Here is a 17,612-nt window from a genome sequence, read left to right as displayed (position 1 = left end):
CTGTTTGTCAACCACTCCACACTTCTAGAGTATCAAAATCTCTCTTCATTTAGCGACACCTTTGAAGAAATGGGCTTTAATTTGAAAATTGTCGGAGGAACTAGCAACGTTGAATTAGCGTAGGTATTCATTGGTAGTGGCATCTTTGTGAGGATAACCGTATCCGAAATCATGGACTTTTCTTCAGTAAAAAGGTTGCTGAATTCCTGCAAATTGTTCCAACTGAGACCAAAATTTACAAGTTTGCTGATAGCGAAATTGGAGTTCAAATTATGGAAAACGTCAGAGGAGTAAGTATTTCAAAAGTTGATCCGATGATGACTCAGTAATTGGTATAGAGTGGTATGTATGCTCCGACATCATCATTCCATTTACAGAATTGCTAAATTCTATCACAATGTTCATCACTTTATGTATTATTTCTGATCATCACTATTATTTGTTTAAACAAACGTGGCATGAAATTCCTGTGATCTATGTCATTCCGAAACAGATGTTTATGTCATTCAATCGACTTGTACTCCAGTCAATGATAACTTTATGGAATTATGCCTCATTGTGGATGCACTTAAGAGAGCTAGTTGCAATAGAATCACTGCTGTTGTTCCATATTATGGTTATGCCAGACAAGACAGAAAGACCAAACCTAGAGTTCCAATTTCCGCTGCTCTTGTTTCTCGATTGTTAGAATCATCTGGTGTAGATCGTGTATTGTCAGTGGACTTGCACTGTGGTCAAATTCAAGGTTTCTTTAATATTCCAGTCGACAATCTTCATGCAAAGCCTGTTCTTGTTCATGCTTTCCATCATCAAATTATTTTGAATGAAGGATTAAAGAACGAGAGCGATTACAAGGGTTTAGTTGTCGTTTCTCCTGATGCCGGTAAGTGAACATTATCAGTGAATGATTTTAGTAATTTACTGAACTCTGTTTAAGGTGGTGCTGAGCGTGCTGACAATTTCAGAACTGCATTGGTCACATTGGATCCAAAAATTCAAGCTAGCATGGCTGTTATGAACAAGAAAAGACTTGAGGCCAATAAGGTGGCAACCATGGAGTTAGTGGGTAACGTTGAAGGCAAGCACTGTGTGATTGTGGATGACATGATTGATACTGCCGGTACTTTGGTCATGTGTGCTCAAATTTTGAAGGATAACGGAGCTAAGAGAGTATTTGCTTGTGCTACACATGGTTTATTCAATGGAACTGGTGTTCAAAGAATTCAAGACAGTGTAATTGAAAAGGTCATTGTCACAAATACTGTTCCACTTGCTCCAGAAAAGCAACATCCAAAGATTATTCAAGTTTGTGTCAGCGAATTGGTTGGAGAAGCTATTAGAAGAGTGCACAACGAGGAGTCTGTTTCAAGCTTGTTTTAATTAACAAACTCCTGGGTTAGACGATTCGAATAACAACACCATTTTATTAACATTTTATGATTGTATTATTTCGTTACAAAATTAAGAAACACCACCGAAACAACAAACACCACACAAAAGACACTGAGTGATGTTTTCTTAATTTTGAAACGATTTGGTATTTCAAAGTTAGTAGTGAGAAGAAACAAGTAGGAAGTTATCTCTAGGGTTTCTCTCGTTGAAGGCCTCAATATGATGAGTTTTCTTGAGAGGAATTTGTAACGCACTTGCACTATCACCAGAAAGATTGAGAGAATTTGTCGCACTATTTGCAAGATGGCTATAGGTTTTGAAAAAGTTTTTTGGAGGTGTGAGCGATCGTTGGGCTTTTTCTCTCAATGATTGACTTTGCAATATTCTTCCCATACCTTTGGTGGTCATAGGCTTTACAGTACTGGATCTTGTAAGTGGGCTTGATTTGGTAATGCTGGAATCTTTCGACCTTTTTTCATCTGTTTTACAGTATTCACAAGTAAGGTGAGTGTTTTTGATGTTGCAAGAACTACTTACATCGAATGTTGATTGGAGCGATTGGAGAATCTTTCACAGAGTCCAATAGAGATTCAACGTCTGTGCGTTTCGAAGGAGGAGTTACTGGTTCTTTGGGTGTGGGAGGTGTTGCTTTGGCTGACTGTGAGAGTTGAAAACGCTTTGGTGTGGATGGAGTCGATTCTGTTGTTTCATGTGGATAACTTCTTGCTGACTTTAGAGCTCGTTCATCATTTTGGGCTTTTCGAATTTGCTCCAATGGAAGCGTGTAAGCTGTCTTTGGCTTTTGAGGAACATGTGGCTTTGCTGAATGATGCTCCAGAAATCGTTCAGATCGAGTTTTTTCAAAAGCAACATTAAGTGACACTGTTTTAAGTGGATACAAGTTTCCTGAAGGGTGTGCAAGGTGGAAATTGCTTTTGGAAATTGCTCACCCTCATTCCACATTTTGCTTTGCTTTTCTTGGAGGTAATGCTGTTGAATTCCGATCACCATTCCTGGTCGGCAAATTCGAAGCCATGCTATGGCTTCAGTGGCTGTAAATCTATAATGCTTCATCATGTAAAGAGCTATCATGGTTCCTGTTCGTCCCAAACCTGCCTTACAATGAACCGATACAACCCCTTCTTCTTCGCATATTTTCAGGAACTTCTTAACTATGTCATCAGATGGAGTGCTACCGTCTGGAAAATACAGGTCATAATGATTCATTCCTGCGCTGACAAATCTCTTTCGATCGTAAAGCGGTCGATTTAGGCGAACAATGGCTGTGACCTTCCATTGCTTAAAAGGAACAATATAATCATCGGGTGTCAAATGAACAAATCCATCGCTGGTTATACGTCTGCTGGAGGGAGATGAAAACGCAATGAATTTTCCAGGAACCACCCAATTAATGTCTCCATTCTCCACTTTTTCTAATTTCAGATATTCGTCAGCATCAAAACGTTCGTAATTGAGGAAATTTAAGGATATGGCTTTAGCCAAACCTTTGCAACAATCTAACAGGGTTAAATTAAATGTTGAAAGAGCTGGAATCAAAGAACAATTGTACATCTCCACAAACTATATATACAATGATAACCTACACTGAGAAGCATCTCTAAATGGTATTAGAGGAGGGTACACAGTATTAAAGGGTCTGCAGGCTTCTTCAGGTGATTTTTGTTGAGAAATGACCAAGTAAGCAACAGCCATGAACGCTCCGTTGGCTCTCTTTTGCCCATCATAACTTGTGACGAGATATATTTTCTTTGGAGTGGTCTGATTAATTACAAGGTCGCAAGGTCGGTAAGAAGAAAACTATTCAAACATTAGAGTTTAAAACCTCACCACTCACCTTCAACAACTGATCCACATGTCTGCACAATTTAATAGTATATCCAATATTTACAGGTCCAAAATCATGACAAAACGGCTCATAAACATATTGATCGTCTAGCATTACAAATATTGAGGATGGATTTTCAAAAGACAACGGCATTCTCCTTAGAGAGATCCAGTACAATCGGTCCTCTAATAAACAAATGGCGTCCTTCAAATCTCCATGATTGGTTGCGTAATTACTACTACTTCCCGATCTTATCGGAGATGAATGAGCCTTCATGAGGTTGTTGTTGTTTTTAAGAATTACTAAATGATGATTGGCACCGATATTTCTAAATGGTGAATGATACGGGCTCCCAACGACAGACTTCCTTGAAGCCTCAATCACGTTGGTAATGAATAAAAATTTGAAGAGGGTGTTTTTTACCTCCAAGCTACAATCGTAGTGCTATTTTTTTCTCTCCTTTTCGACGAACGTAACGTCTACAGGATCAACTTGTCGTTCCGATAACATCACAACGGAGAGAGAGAGAGAGGACTCTGACCCTTAGCCAAGAGATGAACAATTCGCTACCTCTCGTTGTTCGATTACAAATTTTCTGGAACAACAAAAAAAAATTTTGATTCAAAAAAAATTAGAACAATGGACCCAAAGGCGCATCTCAACAACACTCGTGCTGTGGTCCATCTGACCAAAACTAAAAGTATCATTAAAATGATCACGAATAACGAAATTTATGTTCATAAACGATCAAAGAGTGCAATGACAGTGAAAGTAACCGCCGGATTAGTTATGGGACTGATCGTGTTAGATCCGGCTTCCATCGATGAGATACGTAAAAAGAATTCTATCCGATACAAGATTGTAAAACATGTGCTAGCAGAGGCAACAACGGCTGAAAATATGAATAAGAAAATTACTGAAAAGTCATTAGATGTTGATCATTTAAAATTGCTGTATTACATAATTTCTGAGCAAATTGTAAAATTAATTTCTCCAACGTGTTTGGACTCTCTTACCAATGCAATGGAAAGTTATTCATCACATTCTTGTACAATTATTAGAGTGGATCGAAAATTTTATTTTGGCAACTGTGGAGAGCTTGTGGATGTCATTGTGGATGTGTTTGGATTTTCTGAAGTGAAAGCCAAAGTGAATGACGAAGAAATTCCTTTCAAACGAAAACTATCTCAAGTAATTTTTACTTTTCAACTTCCAGCAGAACAGAATACGGTCTCCTCTAAAAAGTTCAACATTTCGTTTTTGAGTCACACATTCAATTTTGAAGTGTTTTTAATTGCTGCAAACTTGGAAAGATGTTTTGATAATTTCATGAATGTTGAGCTGTTTTGTGATAATGGAATGAGACGTGATCATGCAGAATCTCTCTTCAACTGTATACCCAGTTGGAAAATTGACACAGGTAGTACCTTTCACTGTTACGTGAAAGAATATTTGCAAGTTGCAAAAAATTGGACACAAAACGAAGCAGACTATCTTTTAGATTTTCTCAAGTTTTTGCTTACAACCAACTCGTTTTTTGCACTATTGGCTTTTCCATATCCAAAGGATTATCCCACAAACTCGTACACCTATCTGTACTGCATGAAACTATTGATTGACCTGTTTTTCGTATTCAATGCCAAAATGAAGTGTAAAAATCCAGTGATGAATTTTTGTTTGATTGATAGAATAAACCGATGACAAGATTTCGTTGAAGGAACAAGCCATTCTCTCAATAGAACTTCCGCTTAATTGGAGGAATGTTAAAATACAAAAAGACATTGTTTATTGGTTTAACAAAAAGTCCGTTTGCGCTCAATAATAGTATTCATTGTTGCTTACAGTTATCCTTATTACTGGACCGTCTGGCGTTCTGCTTGTTAGTTGATTTGTGATAATGATCATTATCGTGCGTATTAGACCTACTTGAATTATTTGAACTTGGATGCGAATAATTTGGATTATTTGGAGGTTGTTGGGAAAAAGTTGTTGAATAAGTTTGGGAAGATGAGTGATATTGTGGTTGTTGTTGAAATACAAACTGTTGTTGGTGTGGTTGGTTCTGGTGTTGATGATAATTGTAAGTATTGCCATGTTGTTGATTATTGTGATAATTGTTGCCACTGTTGTGTTGTCGCTGATCATTAGATTGAGCTTGTTGATAAGAACTGTTATTGACATTGTTTTGAGAAGAACTTTGTTGTGGTGCCGAAGAATGTTGCTGTTGCTGTTTCTGTAATTTTCTGACTTTTTCTTTCAATTCGTCATTCTCCAATCGCAACATTTCATTTGTTTGCTCCAATGTTGATATTTTCATTTTGAACTCTTCTCCTTGTTGAGCATTTGCACACTTTTGCTTCAAGTTCTCAATAGTGTTTTCATAAGATTGAAAAACATCTTCCAACTTTAAATACACACATTCGTACCCATGATTTTGTAACTGGTTGAAATTTCCTTCAAATTTACACCCATATTTTTTCATCGTACAAGGCTTGATAATATTCTCACAAAACTTCTCGACATGATCTTTTAAATTAGATCTCTTTACTTTTCCTTGAGAACACATATTTGGACACTCAACTTCGGAATCATCAGCTAATTTTTCTACAAATCGGTTATGAAGAAAGGATGAATCATCATGATGATCTCGGAGCATGAGAGGAGTCTTCCTACAATGTGGACATGATCCCGAACGATCTACCCACTGTTTAATACAAGTATAACAATACAAAGCGCCACAACTTTTACATTCCCTATTGTTGTTCACAATTTCGCTACAAATCACGCAATCAATATTCACGTTGGACATTTCTAATATTTTTTTTTTAAATGTTCTTGTATTAGACATTTGTTGTTGAGAAAAGAAAATCGAAATTGATTTCTGAGAAGGATCCTATCAGATGCAGATGACCGTCATCAACTTCGGCTCAACAATGTTGATTAATGTCATGGTTCGTTCCTTATGGTTGAAGCGGGATCATCAATTCAAAAAGTGCGAGCCAACAACACTGAATGTTTTTATTTTTAACCTTAAATGACGTCATTCCTCATGCGTGCCAAACAATGATGACAAAGCAAAGAAAACACGACACAAATGACAACTTGCCAATGTTGTGTGATTAAGAAGTGAAATAAATTGTCATCGTCATCGCTTTGGCATTGCTTTAATGAATTAAAATAAGCCAACAACATTGATACACGCAAAAGATAAAAAACTGAATGCTTCATGATGAGGAAATTTATCAAATCATCAACAACGCCTCAAATCACAAAAAGGCTTTCCTTGCTAGTAGTTGTTGTGGCAACCACCACCCTGATGATGTGTTATGTCCATGTGAATGCAAAAGTAGGTATGAGGAAATATGAAGAAATACCTCAGCAACAACCACCCTCAAGGACGCGAACACAAATCCTCACAACCACCGCCATAACCACCACAACAACAAGTACTGCATCACCGTCAATAATACCAAAAACGTCTACCCTTTATAATCATGGCCATCATGTGCACATAGATTCATCATATAGAGAGTTCAATAACCCTCACTTGGACAAGCTCAGTCACATTTCGTATAAGCGATACGTTGAGTACATGACCTCAGAAAGTGTGCTTGACCAGCCATCCATGTCTCTCCCCACAAACAATAATGATGAAAATAGTCTGCACCAAACAGACCAAGACAATGTGACAGATGGCTGCAACAGCGAAATAGGTAGCTTTGATTCAGACAACACCAATTTCAATAAGAGCAAATTACAACGAACATTCATCCGAATTGCATTCAGCGAAGTTTCACTAGCTCTCACTGAAACGGCTGAGAGAGTAGGAGCCATTGATGATCCTGACAACAACCAACTATTATACGAGTCCTACATTTACTCGTAACGGTTCCAGACAACAAACTCACCATAACGATGAGCGACCTATCCGTTCGACCACCAAAACACAATCATGATAACCGACCAACAATGATGTGAAAGTGAAACTGTTTCATTAAGTAATGAATACACCAAATCACTTCTTGTGATGTATTTGGCAGGTTCATCGTGGGAATTGATTCAAACTATTAATAATAAATAATATAGCTATTGGTACAGATGATTTGCTGCAGTGTTGGTAGTCGTAGCAATCATCTCGCGTAATGTTACAAATATAAACATGGCTCATACACCAAACTCCTCGGTTCTAAACTCAAAAACGCACAGATTGTAGTCGGCTAATTTGAACAATCGAGTCAATGGATTGTTTGATGTAACTCGAAAATAGAGAAGGGTCTGTGTACCGGTCCCTAACAATACAATGCATGATAATTACAAAACAATTCAAAACATCCTCATCGCTCAACAAATCAACCTTGTCGGCCTTGGATCCGTCGCTGCTATGAGCAGCTGTTGGAGTGGATGAAGTTGTATTTTGCAACTTCCAAGAGTTAAAATATGACATGAAGGTGTAAAGTATCTCCATAGGATTGGCAGTCACAGGCTTTTCTTCCTCTGCTTGCCTATCCTGTTGTTCCCTGACAAAACCCATGACTAACTCTTGCACCACATCGGGTGAGTGGAGTTTGGCTCTACCAAAATTGTTGTTCATCATGGGATTCACTCCATAGGGAGTTGGAGCCGATGAAGGATTGTAAAAACCGTTAGCGGCTGATACGTTGGCGTTGCTGTAGGGCGGTGGTTCGGGTGGGTGAATGTAGCTCATTGGTGGAGGTGAAGGTATTTTTTTGGCTTTATTGTGATTTTCGAAAAAGTGCGAATAAAAAATCGACGATTTTTTCGCGATTTTTTTCGAGATCGAAATGAGCGACATTGATGCGTTGTCGTTTTGACTTGATGTTGATTAACATCGAAATCCTTCAAAATCGATTTCGATCAAACTCGAAATTTATTAAGTTTTTGTCTCATCATGCCAGATTTCCTTGCAATGATGAACAAACGATTTGATTAACTTGGGTGTAACTTGATCAAACACCTGCTCCATTATCTCTTCGAGAGAGTCAACCGAATGTTCATAGTTTTTCAACTGTGTTTTCATCCATCCGAAAAGCAATTCAATGGGATTGAAGTCAGGAGAGTATGGGCTTTGCCAAAACACACTAATACCTTGGCCATTCATTATACTATGAACTTCTTTTTCCTTATGAATGGATGCGTTGTCAAGAACTAAAATACAATCTTTTGGGATCAATTTGCTCAATGTTGTCAGAAATATATTAAATCGATCAGCATCAATTGCTTTGTTAGTTGTATCGACAAGTTCCCAGTAAACCAAACCTCCTCTCTCGTTAATGCATGCCAATAATGAAAAACGTTTTCCACTCACTCTGTGCGCACTGTTTTGACAAGTGTTGCCAATTTTGATGTGAGCCCTTGTTCTAATCAAATGGTCATAACAGAAATGCGATTCGTCAATAAAAAACATGATTCTTGTTTTGTAGGTTCGAATAGTTCGCCTGTACACAGTTCTTTGAGATTGTACTCTTGGGCTTTTTCGATATACTGATACTTTTTCACATTTCTTATATGTCCTGAACAAATATTTTGTCGTTATTTTGGAGAGCTGAGATACGGAAATTGAAACATCAAGATAATCTTTAACTATTTGACGTACTTCTGCATAATTAACAGTATTATATTCACTGAATATGATATCAATAAATCTTAACACAGAGAGGTGGGTTGATTTACCTGAATGTGGAGGCCTTCCGAGAGCTTTTTCTTTTTGTATTTCATTGCAATATTTGTAAATCGTTGAAGGTGCGAAAGGTAAAATTTGTTGCAAGACCTTTGGTTTATCTCCATACTTTCCACACACCAATTTAATGAACTCAATTTGTTCTGGGGCTAATTTTTGACCTTGGATATATGGTCTTAGTTTTTGAGATATTTGGACACCTGTTTTTTGTTTGAAAACTCGTCTTTCATCGTTTGTGAATCGATGTTGCGTTGCTTTTACCATGTGGAAATCGATTTTTTCGAGCAAAATTGATAAGAAATTGTTGAGAAAATCAATTCTGCTCGATTATGTTGAATTGTTTAATGTTCTCATATCGAAAATGTTGAATTGAACGACATTGATTTGTTTCGGAATAAAAAAAACTCAACGGCCTCTTGTTTTTTAAGTCGTCTTGTTTTTTGTGCGATTGTGTCAACGTCAAAAAACAATAACAACGGTTTTCTCACTGAAAAAAAATGGGCAAAGACAAAACAAAGTGGAACACGTTTGATCGTTTTTGCGAAATACTCGCAACCACATTACCTATTTGTTCAAATGAGCTCTATTCTCATGGAATGACAAATTCAAAAGCAGCAAGCAAAGTTTTCAAGAAGCTCCAATTAGAAACAAAAAAAAATACAAATTTCACATTTCCTACTGCTAAAGGTTCAAGAAAATACAAAGATGGTTTACCAGCAACATGCAACGCCCCAAAAGATGACAAACGTGTGAAAGATTTTTTTGATACTTTCATTCAAGAAAACAAGAAATGGATTGTTAACGAGATTGAAAAAGAGATTTCTGCTCACTCCAACAAAAAACAATCATTGGCTTCACAAATTCAAGGTGACAGTAGTGACAGCGAATCAGAACATTCAGATCAGGATGATGAGAAAGATGATTTGGATTGGATTGATGATAATGGCAACGATTTGCAGGAAGTTATGTATAAAGAAGCGCAAGATAAATTGAGAGACAATGCGAAAAAGCGTACAAGAAAAGGTGATACAGACAAAAGCGTCTCTCCTGTATTCAAAAAAGCTCTTGCTTCTATTCAAAAAAAATCATTGGTCATTAAGAAAGAATTGGACGAGTCAAAGACCAAGGAAACACCTTCAATGGCTCCTGAGCTTGATATATGTGGCATGGATTTGCATGATATGTTTGATCTTGATCCAAAACCTGAGTCAACACCACAAGTTACTACGTTCAAATCACCTGTTTTAGAATTCCAGATTTTCAAATTGGATCAGTTAAAGAAGCAAATTTTTATTAACGCTAAACAAGACTGTGATACTAATGATAAGGATATGCAAAATTCGACAAAGTTTTTAAAAACTATGAAAGACATGGAAGAAAATAATTCAAAAGTTATTGCAGATCAATTATTGAAAGTTCAGAAAGAAAAGGAGGAGTTACTTGAGAGATTTAAAAAACAAGAAGAAGATATTGCAAAACAAGAGGAACAGTATGTAAAACCTTTGACCAAATTGGTGAATGAAGTTGCAAAATTGATTGAGGTAAAGAAAGAGAAGATTAGACAAAAAGAGGAAGAGGAGAAAAATCAAATAGAAGCAAATTATCAGAGTTTATTTGATTAAAGGTTCTTCATGATCGATTTTTTCAACTCTGACGATCAAGAAAATCGATTCATGTCGATCATAATTGATTTTTTCGATTTTGGACGAAAAACATCGACTTTGAGAAATGAATCGTGTTGAGGTAATCGATTCAGGTCGATCATAATCGATTTTTTCGACTTTGCACGAATAGCATCAACATCGTATCTCGTCAACATCAAGCAAAATCGTTTTCGGGAAGAAACGTCCAAAAAATGAGGGTTGACCGAATTTGAGCAAATCGTTTTCGATTTTACTCGATTTTTTTTCGCACTTTTTGGAAAATCACAATAAAAATATTTTTATTGGAACACCGCTCCCTCAGTATTTTTATCTCCTTCAATTCAAAGGAACACGAAAACGTTGGATCCAATTGGTTCAATCAACACATGAAGATTGAGGTACAACTATAGAGAGCAGACGATCATCTAGAATCAAAATTGGAAGAAATGCCTTTCTTTACTTCTTGGATTGTGGTCAGATGATGTGGCTTTGGTTGTTCAATTTCACCGCAAGAAAAAACAAAAAATGAGGACAAGTTCGGAGCAAGATTTTCATGTCTTGTTAAGTCTTGTGGATTTGAAAGCGCATCCTACACCATCATCTTCTAAAACAGATGCTGCAACCATAGATCAACCATCACCACTCACACGATATTATGTTGAAGATGAAGTGGATGATTCACAATATTTGATGAAATTATTGCAACAACGAATGAGAAATCACAATCGGAGAAACAATCCTTTTTCAATGAATCCTAAAGATGTGTTTGTATTTAGTCCAAACTTGATAAAGGATATTAGTAAGATCATACACATGAAAGAATCTTATGCTCCAGATTTATTTGACGTCAAGATATCATACAATTCGAAATGCATTTTATTAAGCGATTTCAACAATTCATGTATTGAGGTATTTGATCTTGAAACGAAACAATACAAATTTAGGATTAGCCCATTACCAAACAGATATACTCGATTTATGTGTATCGAGGAGAACTATGATGGGCAAAATAATGATGCATTACTATTGTGTTGCTCGACTTCTGTGTTCAAATATGACTTGAAGCAATTTTTATCAAAACAGGATGATTCACCGCTCTGTGACCCTATTTGGATCAATGAAGATTGCTTATGGGCTCAGGGAATTGTAATCTCTTATTCAAGGAAACAAGTTTTTATTTGCGATGCAGATTCTAACAAAGATGAGATTGTTGTTTTAAAGTTGCAGACAGGCCAATTGATCCAAAAATTTAAGGCTGAAAAGCCGTTCGGTATTGCTTTTTCACCTATGGAAGACCATTTAATTGTCAGTAGTGCTGGTTCAAAGACACCACTAACCATATTCCAAGAAAGTGGAAAAACCAATGACATTTCTGACTGGACAATATTTAAAACCATTGCAGAAACTGCAGAACGCGAGCTTACATACAATTTTGTTCCACTTACTGTGGATCGTAATGCAGAACGATCATCTTGTGCGACGGTGACGAAAAGCTTCTCAAAATATTCTCTTTGGATACTTTGAAACATATTGCCACAATAGGTGAAGAGTCTTCAACTTTTAGATTCAGGTTTATTCCATTTGGTTTGTGTGTAAATGAGTTGACTGGAGAGGTGCTCATAGTTGAAACAGAGCAACTTGAGTAATCCTTCGTAAGGAGTGTCATGTTAGAGCTCCCTATGGGCCGCATCAGTAAACCATTATCCACGCATGCAGGAATGGTTGTGTGTTATCAAAATACCATGCTCGTACGTAATTAGAGCTGCAAAATATGTTCTCACTTGATGTAATCAGCGAGATTTCTAACTTCACGCATTCTTGGAGAAAGTGTTGGTTCGCTATCTGAAAATTTCTTCAATCGTGGAGAAACTACTGGCGTGTTTCCTGCTGTAGAGGTTGAATCTAAATTATTGTTACTTGTCGGTGACATGGAGAAACTTAATCGCTTTGGTGAAAGTCTCTCAAGAAGACCTCCAAAAAAGCTACTTGCATTATTAGAATTGGATCTAGATTTTGGATAAATCAAGAGTGATTGAGTTAAAAATTCCTTATCGGCCACCTCTGCAAGATTCTTTCGTTTTCCTCCTCGTGGAGTAGTTTGCGGAGAAGAGTCTTCATAGGTTGGAACTGTGAGAAGACTTGTGCTTTCATTTGTGGTGGTAGAACTATTCTCTGAGAAAACTGTCAATACTCGGGGAGTGAGTGCACCGTCAGTACCTGTGGAAGAAATACTGTCAATGCTCATGGATCGAGAAGGAGTTTTCCCATCTTTCAATGTTGGTATCACTGACTCTAACCGAAAAATGTCAAAACCAATAATTTCATCATGAAGTTGATTGAATAAATTGGTGTTGAGAGGAATTTGTGTCAAATATTCTCTGGCATGTAATTGACACGTCTCAATTTGTTGATGTATTTTGTAAATTTGATGCAATTTAGCCATGTTCACATGTGAGGAAGAAATGTTGTCGAGATAGATGTTGTGAATAGATTCTATTTGTGTCATTTCTGTCATGAAAATTCCAAAATATGGAATAAGAGGAGGTTGTCTGGTAAATTGAGCTCGCCTCAAATTTTCAAACTTTTTTCTGATCATGAATAAATGCTCGAGGTGGCGAATATAATTTTGTGAAGATTCACTCACTTTGTCCCAAACATTTTTCATTCTGCTCACGGATTGGCTGGTCAATGCCGAGTAAATTGCCATCAAGCTGTTGTAATTTCCAAGTCGTTCTAAATGTTCACAAATGATGATCAGTCGTTCAATGCATGTTGCTCTCTGATCAACAGTTAAATCCTTGTAAAATATACAAAATTTTGTAAAAACTCCAAGTTTGTTGAAAAATTCAATATATAGAGAAAGAGAAGGGCATGTGGTAGCGGAATATCTCGAAGACTCGTGTTTGTGAAGTGGAGCCGATTGACCATTCAAGCATGTATATCGTTCCATTGCAAGATCCTTATGAGTATTTACATTTCTAAATAGAAGAGAATCCATTGCTGTTAAATGCTCTGCAATAACTTTGGGATGATTGAAAAATAGGACAAGAGGAGGTCGAATAGGTCCAATACATTTCGAAATATTGAATGAGCTCTCTTTGAATGATGAATTGGTAATTTTCACATTTTCTGAAACACCATTTTCATTTGGCTCTAATGAAAAAGTTCCTTCAAATGATTTCAAAAATTCACTCCATGATGAAAATGCATTAGGATATTTCCAATCGGTCACGTGCATGGCTTTTTCAACAAGTATTCTCTGTAAATCCTCCATTTCCAAAGTATTTGAAATTTCAACAAAGGATTGTATCGATTTGTACATGGAATATCTTTCAACATCGCAAATATAATTTTCCAACAAGTATTTTAGCAATTGCTGTCGTATTTCTTGATCCTTTTGTGATACCAAAAATTTGATGAATAATTCCAAAGTTGGGAATAACTGTTCATAGACGTCAAAAATTTCTTTTTTCACATTCTCATTACTTTCCATGATTTTAAGAATTCCTTTCAAGCTCACACCTTTCACCGAGTCGATTTCCAAATTTGCAGGAGTGACTGCTTCGTTGACACTGGAGAATTGTCTTTGAAAATGACATGTTCATTCGAAAATTCATCATTATTCATCATGAAATTTTCAGCATCGCTCGACACAATAGAAAAAGTATCCTCATTGGTTGTTGACGTCGAAGCTGTTGCCTCAACCATGGTTGAGCTCATTGAGGTCGTCATTAAAAACTTGGGAAGGCGTTGATGAATTAAAAATTGTAAAAACTCATTTCTCTTCAAATGAATTGGATCATTTAAATCAAGTTCTCCATATCCTTGTTGTTGCAAAACGGTAGCTGTGTCACTTTCAATTTCATATTCATCTCCATCATCATTTATAAATGTCACAGAAGAAGTCAAGGAGTTGTTGTCGTTCTCACATTACTTGTCATAATAGAAATACGAGGTGATGATGTCTTGTTATTGGTTGCATCCAAAGTCTCAGCAATGACTTGTTCTTCATTTCGTAAATTTCTCAAAACAATGGATGGCATGACAATTGTGGAACTTGTTCTCGGAGACAGTGAATCATAATTATGATGCAAAGATGATATTTTCTTTGTTGTTGATAGTTCAGCGAATTGCCAGACATGAGTGGAGAAGACACTCCATATTCCTCTTCTGCATGAGTGGTAGTAGTAAAAGTATTCGAAGCATTGGAATGACAAGATTTTGTGATTCGTGCACCTTCTTCGACAAGTTGTGATGCAAAATCTTTTTGTTCCGTCGTAGTCGTCGTCGTCGTTGAAATGTCTCCAACGAGTGGTTGTTGTTGTTTCGAAAGAACTCCCAATAATAAACTCGTAGTCAGACTGATTGGAGGTTTCAATGAGTTTGAATCATGTTGTTGTTGATGAGGATGAATGAGATCATCGGGTAATGTTGTACTGGTTCCAAAGGTCGTACTCGAACGAGCATCTTCTTCTTCATGATTAGCTTCATAGATTGAATTTCCATCATCTGAATTATCATGTGTATAGGATCCATGTTTATTCAGTAATTGTTGAGAAGGCTTCTTCTTCTTTCCATCAGGATGATAATACTTTTTGTAGAGTTTGTAAGCAATCAGAGAAATAACAAGTGTAAGGAAGAGGAACAAGATGAAGCCTCCGATGAGTCCACCCGAAAGACCAATGATGAAGTTTCGTTATTGAGAATGGAAGAATTATTGAAGAAGAAGAAAGGGAAGAGAAGGATGATGACTTCGAGGTGGTAGTTGTTTGTGTCTGATCCGACTCTTCATTTCGTGTTGGGGTCATCTCCATTGTTGTTGTTGTTATTGTTCGATTCGGTTGGTTGTGTTGTGTCTTTCAAAAGATTCGAAACTAAACGACAATTGCGAGGATGACTGTAGTATGTTGAGGATGGAAAAGGATGACTGAATTTTTGCGTTGGTGTTTCGATGTTCATGCACTGTATGGCACAATTGTTGATTCGTTGTTGAAAAGAGGCTGGCGATTTCTTTTTAGGGTATCTTGTCTTGGCGATACAAATTATTTTGACAGGTGTCATTTTGGAGAGTTATTATCGAAAACAAACGTAATGGAAAAGCCCTTCCTTTAAGTATTAACATTAGATGCTAATACAGATCTTATTCTTCTCATTGATGAAATTGATAAATTATCATTTAAAAACTTGTTTCATTAATTTTAACATTTCAAAGAAAAATGCTTAAATTTCAAACTCAGCGTTCATCATTCGCGTTGACCTCCCCGAAATTTATCAAGAACGTCCTTTTGAAAAGAAATATTTCTCATCATTGGAATTCAATTAATATTAACACTCAACTTCATAATCAGGATTTCGGAATTATTTGTAATCATGTAGAACGAGAGTTTCATCATCTCTCAGCGATCCAACATTCATCATCCTCAAGTAATAGTGAAGTAGTAACCCGATTTGCACCAAGTCCAACTGGTTTCATGCATTTGGGAGCTCTCCGAACAAGTCTTTTCAATTACTTGTTTGCTAGAAAGCACGGAGGAAAATTTCTTCTTCGTATTGAAGACACAGACCAGAAACGATTGGTTCCTGGATCTATTGAACAAATTCAAAATACTTTGAAATGGGCCCATCTCTCCTATGATCCTCTTGCCATTTCTGACACAACTACTAATACCACAAAAACTATTGACTTTGCTATTCAATCTCAAAGAAATGAAATTTATCAAGAACATGTTCAAATACTCCTCGACAAAGGCTATGCCTACAAGTGCTATTGTACTGAGGAACGACTTGAAGAAGTGAGAAGTATTCGAGGTCCAAGTAAATACGATCGTCATTGTCTTAATTTATCAGAAGAGGAACAAGAAGAATTCTCTAAACAAGGAAATGGTAAATTTACCATTCGCATGAAAGTACCCGATCATATTCAATATACGGTATTTGAGGATGAAGTTTATGGAAAAATTAAGATTGAAAATAAGACAGTAGATGATCAAGTTTTGATGAAATCGGATGGTACTCCAACCTATCACTTGGCCAATGTTGTGGATGATCATGTGATGGGAGTCACGCATGTCATACGAGGACAAGAATGGATTTCGAGCACACCCAAGCATTGTATCTTGTACGACATGTTTGGATGGGAGCGACCAAAGTTTGCTCATTTACCTTTGCTGTGTAATGAGGATGGAAGTAAGCTCAGTAAGAGACAAGGACATGCTAGCGTTGATTACTACATGAATTTGGGATATTTACCAGAGGCTTTGATCAACTTTGTTGCGCTATTGGGTTGGCATCCTGGCACAAATGATGAAATATTTACATTGGAGGAATTAATTGAGAAATTTGAACTTTCTCGAATTAATAAGGGAAATTGCAAAGTTGATTTAGCAAAATTGGAGTGGATTAATTCACAACACATAAGAATGAATATCGAAAAAGATATGGATGGATTTATTGAACTTTTACGTCCACATCTCAGTCTTTCTGGAATACCTGTTGACGAATATTTGAGAAAAGTTTTATACATTGGACGAGAACGTATCAAGAGGGTTCCTGATTTTGTAGATTTTTTCAATTACTTTTTCTATGATGTCAAGTTAGATACACCTGAAGCACAGGAATTATTGGAGACCATCCAAAAGAAAGTTACAGATCATGCCTCCGTTGCCAGAAAAATTCGAGATGAATTAGTGAAAATTGATAAGGCCAATTGGAAAGAAGATGTTATTGCCAAAGTAATCTCAGATTTTATTCAACACAACAAGGAACAAGTCAAAGCCTATGGTAATGTTGTGTTTATTTTGCGATATTACCTTACTGGAAAGAAGATAGGACCCAATATTACACAAATCATTGAAACACTCGATCGACAAGTTGTTCTCTCACGTTTGGACGTGTAAACATTTCTCTCACAACAAACTCAATATTACTCATCATAGCAAAACTGTCAGCGAAACAAACTTCCGGGCTTCGAGTATTAAGATTTCATACTCGACAAAAAAATGGGTAATGTTAACCACCTGATCAAACTGGAGTT

At 36.7% G+C, this 17,612-nt stretch overlaps 12 protein-coding genes across 12 annotated transcripts; 6 read left to right on the top strand and 6 right to left on the bottom strand.

Annotated features, from left to right (window-relative positions):
- Nucleotides 1–69: 69 nt before the first annotated feature.
- C9374_004172 (uncharacterized protein) lies at nt 70–1,380 on the top strand (the record flags this gene model as incomplete). The annotated part of the gene is made up of 4 exons (XM_044693782.1): nt 70–119; nt 188–294; nt 494–883; nt 938–1,380. 4 exons carry the CDS (start codon nt 70–72, stop codon nt 1,378–1,380), a joined length of 990 nt encoding a protein of 329 aa, XP_044549180.1.
- A 168-nt stretch (nt 1,381–1,548) lies between these two features.
- On the bottom strand, nt 1,549–3,514 carry C9374_004171 (uncharacterized protein; the record flags this gene model as incomplete). Its single annotated transcript, XM_044693781.1, has 5 exons — nt 1,549–1,871; nt 1,930–2,298; nt 2,343–2,939; nt 2,997–3,171; nt 3,248–3,514. The coding sequence occupies 5 exons, from the start codon at nt 3,512–3,514 to the stop codon at nt 1,549–1,551; spliced, it is 1,731 nt and encodes a 576-aa protein (XP_044549179.1).
- A 363-nt stretch (nt 3,515–3,877) lies between these two features.
- Nucleotides 3,878–4,939, top strand: C9374_004170 (uncharacterized protein; the record flags this gene model as incomplete). The annotated part of the gene is made up of 1 exon (XM_044693780.1): nt 3,878–4,939. One exon carries the CDS (start codon nt 3,878–3,880, stop codon nt 4,937–4,939), a length of 1,062 nt encoding a protein of 353 aa, XP_044549178.1.
- A 127-nt stretch (nt 4,940–5,066) lies between these two features.
- On the bottom strand, nt 5,067–6,047 carry C9374_004169 (uncharacterized protein; the record flags this gene model as incomplete). The annotated part of the gene is made up of 1 exon (XM_044693778.1): nt 5,067–6,047. The coding sequence occupies one exon, from the start codon at nt 6,045–6,047 to the stop codon at nt 5,067–5,069; it is 981 nt and encodes a 326-aa protein (XP_044549177.1).
- Nucleotides 6,048–6,554: 507 nt separating this feature from the next.
- C9374_004168 (uncharacterized protein) lies at nt 6,555–7,124 on the top strand (the record flags this gene model as incomplete). The annotated part of the gene is made up of 1 exon (XM_044693777.1): nt 6,555–7,124. The coding sequence occupies one exon, from the start codon at nt 6,555–6,557 to the stop codon at nt 7,122–7,124; it is 570 nt and encodes a 189-aa protein (XP_044549176.1).
- Nucleotides 7,125–7,430: 306 nt separating this feature from the next.
- On the bottom strand, nt 7,431–7,943 carry C9374_004167 (uncharacterized protein; the record flags this gene model as incomplete). The annotated part of the gene is made up of 1 exon (XM_044693776.1): nt 7,431–7,943. The coding sequence occupies one exon, from the start codon at nt 7,941–7,943 to the stop codon at nt 7,431–7,433; it is 513 nt and encodes a 170-aa protein (XP_044549175.1).
- Nucleotides 7,944–8,129: 186 nt separating this feature from the next.
- C9374_004166 (uncharacterized protein) lies at nt 8,130–9,200 on the bottom strand (the record flags this gene model as incomplete). Its single annotated transcript, XM_044693775.1, has 1 exon — nt 8,130–9,200. The coding sequence occupies one exon, from the start codon at nt 9,198–9,200 to the stop codon at nt 8,130–8,132; it is 1,071 nt and encodes a 356-aa protein (XP_044549174.1).
- Nucleotides 9,201–9,433: 233 nt separating this feature from the next.
- On the top strand, nt 9,434–10,558 carry C9374_004165 (uncharacterized protein; the record flags this gene model as incomplete). The annotated part of the gene is made up of 1 exon (XM_044693774.1): nt 9,434–10,558. One exon carries the CDS (start codon nt 9,434–9,436, stop codon nt 10,556–10,558), a length of 1,125 nt encoding a protein of 374 aa, XP_044549173.1.
- Nucleotides 10,559–11,104: 546 nt separating this feature from the next.
- On the top strand, nt 11,105–12,103 carry C9374_004164 (uncharacterized protein; the record flags this gene model as incomplete). Its single annotated transcript, XM_044693773.1, has 1 exon — nt 11,105–12,103. The coding sequence occupies one exon, from the start codon at nt 11,105–11,107 to the stop codon at nt 12,101–12,103; it is 999 nt and encodes a 332-aa protein (XP_044549172.1).
- A 253-nt stretch (nt 12,104–12,356) lies between these two features.
- On the bottom strand, nt 12,357–14,072 carry C9374_004163 (uncharacterized protein; the record flags this gene model as incomplete). Its single annotated transcript, XM_044693772.1, has 1 exon — nt 12,357–14,072. One exon carries the CDS (start codon nt 14,070–14,072, stop codon nt 12,357–12,359), a length of 1,716 nt encoding a protein of 571 aa, XP_044549171.1.
- A 531-nt stretch (nt 14,073–14,603) lies between these two features.
- Nucleotides 14,604–15,732, bottom strand: C9374_004162 (uncharacterized protein; the record flags this gene model as incomplete). The annotated part of the gene is made up of 2 exons (XM_044693771.1): nt 14,604–15,170; nt 15,700–15,732. 2 exons carry the CDS (start codon nt 15,730–15,732, stop codon nt 14,604–14,606), a joined length of 600 nt encoding a protein of 199 aa, XP_044549170.1.
- Nucleotides 15,733–15,795: 63 nt separating this feature from the next.
- On the top strand, nt 15,796–17,475 carry C9374_004161 (uncharacterized protein; the record flags this gene model as incomplete). Its single annotated transcript, XM_044693770.1, has 1 exon — nt 15,796–17,475. The coding sequence occupies one exon, from the start codon at nt 15,796–15,798 to the stop codon at nt 17,473–17,475; it is 1,680 nt and encodes a 559-aa protein (XP_044549169.1).
- Nucleotides 17,476–17,612: the final 137 nt, after the last annotated feature.

The sequence above is a fragment of the Naegleria lovaniensis genome (assembly GCF_003324165.1).
Source record: "Naegleria lovaniensis strain ATCC 30569 chromosome Unknown tig020, whole genome shotgun sequence".
NCBI lineage: Eukaryota > Heterolobosea > Eutetramitea > Acrasida > Naegleriidae > Naegleria > Naegleria lovaniensis.
This window is presented reverse-complemented; position numbering and strand designations above follow the sequence as displayed.